Source organism: Pinus tabuliformis, chromosome 6, assembly GCF_031772625.1.
Source record: "Pinus tabuliformis cultivar Carrire ecotype Pingquan chromosome 6, CPIR1, whole genome shotgun sequence".
Taxonomy (NCBI): domain Eukaryota; kingdom Viridiplantae; phylum Streptophyta; class Pinopsida; order Pinales; family Pinaceae; genus Pinus; species Pinus tabuliformis.
Genome location: NC_142292.1, coordinates 1,312,916,908 through 1,312,922,897, shown reverse-complemented (window position 1 = coordinate 1,312,922,897; position 5,990 = coordinate 1,312,916,908). Strand labels below are relative to the sequence as shown.

Genomic DNA, 5,990 nt, shown 5'->3' with positions numbered 1-5,990 from the left:
TGACCTTTTACAGATTCTCAAGATAACTTACTCTTAGAGTAACTTGCGCTTCATTGTGCCAATTTAGTCAATTTAACTTTTAGATATTATTCTTTAAATATTCCTATCACATGTGAGTACCTATTTATTTGTCTTTAGCGATAGCGACCTCTTTATGTGTCCAATTTAGTCAATTTAACTTTTAGATATTATTCTTTAAATATTCCTATCACATGTGAGTACCTATTTATTTGTCTTTAACGATAGTGACCTCTCTATGTGTCACACTAAGTTAAATAAATAAGAAAAGTAAATTAAAATCAGAGATGCAATACATTGCACAAACCCAAACATGTTGATGCATCAAATGGTTTAACATTAAAAATTTATTTGATTGTGGGCCGAGACTGTCCAGACCTGAGCAGGCCGTTGAGCCTACTTCCCACGGGCGACCCAGAATATCCCCTCCCTTTGGGTTAAATCCCAAAAGAGACAGCGAAAGTAAACGATATAACTGCTGTACACATTCAGACCCGTGATTATAGGACTTTATCGTTTGATGGGCCATTGCTACGCTTTTTGTTTTTAACCGATGGGTGTACTCAGGTCTCCCATATAACTGTATTAGATTGCATTATCTACGTCAAAGGCATTCATACGTAACAACAAATTCTGCGTTCGGTTCTTTAAAGTAACAAATTCTGCTTTGGGTACTGCAAATTATTCATGTAATGAGAAGTACTGATACAATGCCAACTCCAGGACCGACGGTTTTCTGGCTTCTGTTGGCCATTCTTGGAGTCATAATTCATGCCTGTAAGTAGTGATTCATGTATATATTTTCTTTCAATCTCACTTTGGTTTCGCTTATTTTCATAAGTTGCGTACTGAAGCAATTTCAAGGGATACAATAATGCTTTTTCTTGCGTATGAGCTTCTGACAGTCATTGATTTTGTTTCTTTGGATAAATCCTCTGTTAGAAGAAATTTGGACAGAAAATTCCATGGGTTCCTTATCTTTTTCCTGTTGGTACTAATATTCCATGGTTGGGTTTCAGAGGAAAAATTCAATTTTTTTTCTCAGTAATAGAGTTAGAGTGAGGTTGTTGGTACCAGGCCAGTGCGTTTGAGTGAGGTTGTTAGTACCAGACCAGCTTACAAGTGTAATCATTTTAGAGTTCATAAAACTGGAAGCCAGTACAATAATATTCATAAACACAGTCATTACAAACATATTTATCAAAACATTATAGCTCATCATATCACTCCTAAAATTTGAATCTAGATAAAAATAATAATAATTATTCAACTAAACAACCTTAAATAATCACAATAAAGAATCTCTTAGTACTAACATACATCTGTTTCTGGTTCCCTTACCCATTGGTATTAGCAGATATTTGTCTATAAAGTTTTCCTTATTTCAACCAATAGTATATACAAATAAATCTCAATGGTTTTCCAATGTATTATCCAATATTTTGTCTCTGAATGTCCGTACGTCCGTACTGTGGTGATCAGGTTCCCTTGAAAAAATCCTGTACTAAGTCTACCTGGTCAAATACCGTGATTTTACATTGTAAATTGTCTGGCTACAGTTTCGATCTCGTTCTTGGAAGGCAGTAGGGATTATCCGAGCTAGTGCTGTTGAGATTGTTATGCTAGGGTGTTTCAAGATATTTCTGGAAAAATGAAATAATATATTTATTTAATTTGAAAAAAAAAATTCTACATGTTTCTTCTTATATTCATTGTGCTTCCCCTTTCTGAAAATTTGATGGATTGAGCTCACATTTGGCCCCATAGTATTTCGATTGTTTTCAACCATTCCAATGAAATTCCAGGCCTTGTTATGCCTTATACTAGCATTCCTATGTATTTGATTATATACAGATCCTGCATGATTTTCACTAGTTTTTCAATGTTATATCTTTTTCTTTTTGTCATTGTTGCACAGATGCAGAGGATTACACCATCGGTGTCGCTTATGGGCAGTTTGGTGACAACCTGCCCTCCGTACAAGAATCTATTGACTTGATCCAGAGATTGAAGGTTGGAAGGGTTAAAATCTACAGTACCAATCCAGTAATCCTCAAGGCGCTCTCTAACACCGGTATTAAGGTCTCTGTGATGGTTAGGAATGAAGATATTGCCGGTCTCTCGGCCAGCCAGTCAGTTGCAGACAAATGGGTCAATGATAATATTGTTCCCTTCTATCCTGCAACCGAGATCAATATAATCCTGGTGGGGAATGAAATTTTAACAGACTACTCCAACAAACAGACCTGGTACCAGCTAGTGCCCGCTATGCAGAGCATCTGGCAAGCTCTGGTTAATTATAATCTGGATCATATTAATGTTGGAACCCCTTTGGCTATGGATATGCTTGGCTCTTCAGTTCCAATATCAGCATTTCCTCCATCAGCTGGTACTTTTCGGGATGATATTGCAGAAACTGTGATGAAACCAATGCTAGAGTTTCTTCATAGAACGAATTCCTACTTTTTTATGGATGTGTATTCTTACTTTCCTTATTTATTTGATCCCGAAGATATATCTTTGGAATATTCCAATTTCGGAGAACATGACAAAAATTACACCGACCCCAATGGCCTTGTGTATACCAATGTGCTGGACCAGCAGCTTGATGCGGTTGTAGCTGCAATGAGCAAATTGGGTTATGACGACATTAAGTTGGCCATAGCTGAAACTGGATGGCCCAATGCCGGTGACATTAGTCAGTTGGGTGCCAACATCAATTATGCAGCCCTTTATAACCGGAGGGTTATAAGGAGAATGGTTGCAGACCCTCCCCTGGGAACCCCTCGCAGGCCCAATCAATTCATCCCCACATACATTTTCTTATTGTATGATGAGGATAAAAAGTCTGGACCGGGGACTGAGAGGCATTGGGGTTTTGTGTATCCAAATGGAACCTTGATGTATGAGATTGATCTCACTGGGAAGCTCCAGGATTCGGACTATGGGCCTCTCCCTACTCCGCCTCCACCCTACAAGGGCAAATTGTGGTGTGTTGCAGATCCCAGTGCAGATGTTTATGCCTTGCCCTCCGCTATTGATTCTGCTTGCAGTCAGGGAGACAACACCTGCGGTGCCATCCAGCCAGGGGAGCCTTGTTATGAGCCTAACACGGTTATTGATCATGCATCCTATGCATTCAACAGTAATTGGCAGCAAAATAAGAACTCTTATTCCGGTTGTGACTTTAATAAAACTGCAAAACTAGTCACAGAGGACCCCAGTAAGTAAAATTATTCTAATCTGTACCTTTATCCATGTCTGGTTTGCTTTTGCTTGTTTGTTTTTGAAGCTCTTTTCAGTATGAACCTGTCTGTCCTTGCGATAAATCTTAGGTATGTTTTGTGATCTTTGTTTTTTGCTTGATAATTTTTTTGGGTTGAGTATGTTTGCATTTCGCTTGAATCTGCTATACTGTTTAGGCTATGTTCATTTATTTTCACCTTGAATCTGAAGTACTGTTTGGAGTAGGTGTGACGTATGATTTCATTTTGCTCGAATCAGGTGTGTACTGGGATATGTTTGTTATACGCATAAATTTATCTCAATTCTTAACTTATTTTGGTACTATTTTTACTTGGATCGTAGATTTTAGAAATATTTCCGAATTCAATAGATAAGAATAAAAGTGAAACAATTTTCAATCAAATTTGGAAACATTTTTAAAATCTGCAATCAAATTCAAGGTATCCTCAACATAAATCTCTTTAGCCTGGACAGGTTTGTTTAAGCCGAACTTGCTTCGCTTCATAAACTTGATGTTTTTACTTTCCTGCTTAAATCCCTTCGAATTTTGGGCACGTGTTTGTTTCCGCCAATGATCTGCTTCACTTTTAAATCGTCATGTACATATTCTCTCCCTGAAACTGCCTCGCTACTTAGGTGTGGTATATTAATTGTTTTTGGGTTTGAATCGGTTTTCATTCTTGAGTGAAGAAGATATCAGAGTCGTTTTCCAAATATGGGTTTGTTATCAGCTGAACATTTGTGTAATTTGTATGTTGCAGGTCATGGGAGTTGCATATACGAATTCGTAGAATGTGTCCAGAAGTCTGTACTTTGTTGAGACGCTTTGCCTGGTTGAAATGGTTATGGTAGCAGTATTTGCCTCAGTTTTAGTAGTTCAGAAGATGATCTTAAAGGACTTTGTCACTTATTACTCTTGTAATTGATAGCAGGGAGTCCTCACTTTATTCTATTTTCATATATATATAAAGTTTTATTTAAATTTTGTATAAAATTTAAATGATTTGCTCATTATAAATATGAATTACTAAGATTTTATAATTTTGAAATAGTAATGTAATTTATAAAAGTAAATTTATTTCTATATTTAAAAATACAATTTTAACGATATTAAAATTATAATTTCAAAAAAATTACATAAATGAATTAAATGATTACCGTTAGAAAAATCCAAAAAATATAAAAAAATTCTTTCTGACTACATCGGTTGTTCTCTCTGCTTCTGACCATAACTGTTATTCTCTGTTAGTGTAACTGTTTAGGATAATTGAATGAATAATAAATGCTTTTTAGGTGTCCACATCATTGCGCTGATGTGTAAGCATCTCTATGTTACCTGATGATTCTGTGGTTAAGGGATCCTTTGAGCATTGTTATCATTAATATTCAATTTTAAATATATTTTTTTGAAAATGGTAATTTTCAGAAGTATTTTAGTTAACTAGAAAGGATTATTATACATTTGTTTCTAGTGAGATTTTTGGAAATTTTCATGCTGATTTTTTCCAGTTTAATTTTTCTAAATGTTTTTAGAAATTTATTGAAATCACAAATTTGATGGGTAACCCTGCACAATCAAAGTGCCATGAGATTTTTCAGGATGTTGAATATATATATATATATATTCAAAAAACCAGTTTAAATAATACAATTCAAGATTCTGATTCCTGAAAAGTCCAAAAAATCACACTAAAAACAACTCAGATTATTATAAAAAATATGACAAATAAAGCAATTTTTTTAAATAAAAATCAGATAAAAAAATATAATATTATGAAAAATTATTTACAATATCATAAATAAAAAAATCAAATAAACCTACTATTATATTTAAATTTAAAATTTTATTATTTTTATAGAATTTTTAGTATTTTTATTTATTTTAAAATAATTATCAATTAAAAAATAAATTAGGTTTATTATTTTAAAATTATATAATAGATATATATTTCATTTTATTAAAATTACTACTTGTTAATGTGAAAATGCAGCTAGTTTCTCTATGGAGTGGAGTGTTACTCGATATCGCAAGCACTATATTGGTAACCTTCAAAAATGATTAATATGAAGTATTCATTATATGGTTTATATTATTTTGTGTTTTAGGATATGATTTTAAATTATTTTTAATGTGAAGTATTTAGTATATGTTGGTAACCTTTAAAAATGATTAATATGAAGTATTTTGTGTTTTAGGATATGATTTTAAATTATTTTTAATGTGAAGTATTTAGTATATGTTGGTAACCTTTAAAAATGATTAATATGAAGTATATATGAAGTATTTATTATATGGTTTAAATTATTTTGTGTTTTATTGTATGATTTTAAATTATTTTTAATAGGTTAAGAATTTATAATATATATATATATATGTTTTTAAATATATTTGTAATTGTAAAATATGTTTTTTTAATTAAAAATATATTATATGTTTATAAGAAATTTGGATTGGTAATTTCTAGAGGAATATTAACCAAAATTAATATTAATAGAGAAGTTAATTTGAATTTACATGAAAATTAACTAACTTATTATTGATAATGCCAATATTTTTCTAGGAAAAGAACTCCCGAATAATCATGGATTTTATTGAGGTTTTTTTTTCTTTTTTTCTTTTATACATCAATCTATTCTGAGGAGAGAACATATTTAGATGAGACAATAACTGCATTTCTTTGGTCAAATTCCAAACCTGGAGGTTTTTCTACTTTAGATGCTTCCTT

General features: G+C 32.5%; 1 protein-coding gene across 1 annotated transcript; it reads left to right on the top strand.

The window, feature by feature from the left end:
* Positions 1-612: 612 nt before the first annotated feature.
* On the top strand, positions 613-4,163 carry LOC149263438 (putative glucan endo-1,3-beta-glucosidase A6). Its single transcript, XM_089387829.1, has 3 exons — positions 613-795; positions 1,937-3,241; positions 4,026-4,163. The coding sequence occupies exons 1-3, from the start codon at positions 711-713 to the stop codon at positions 4,082-4,084; spliced, it is 1,449 nt and encodes a 482-aa protein (XP_089243955.1). The 5' UTR covers positions 613-710; the 3' UTR covers positions 4,085-4,163.
* The last annotated feature ends 1,827 nt before the right edge of the window (positions 4,164-5,990 follow it).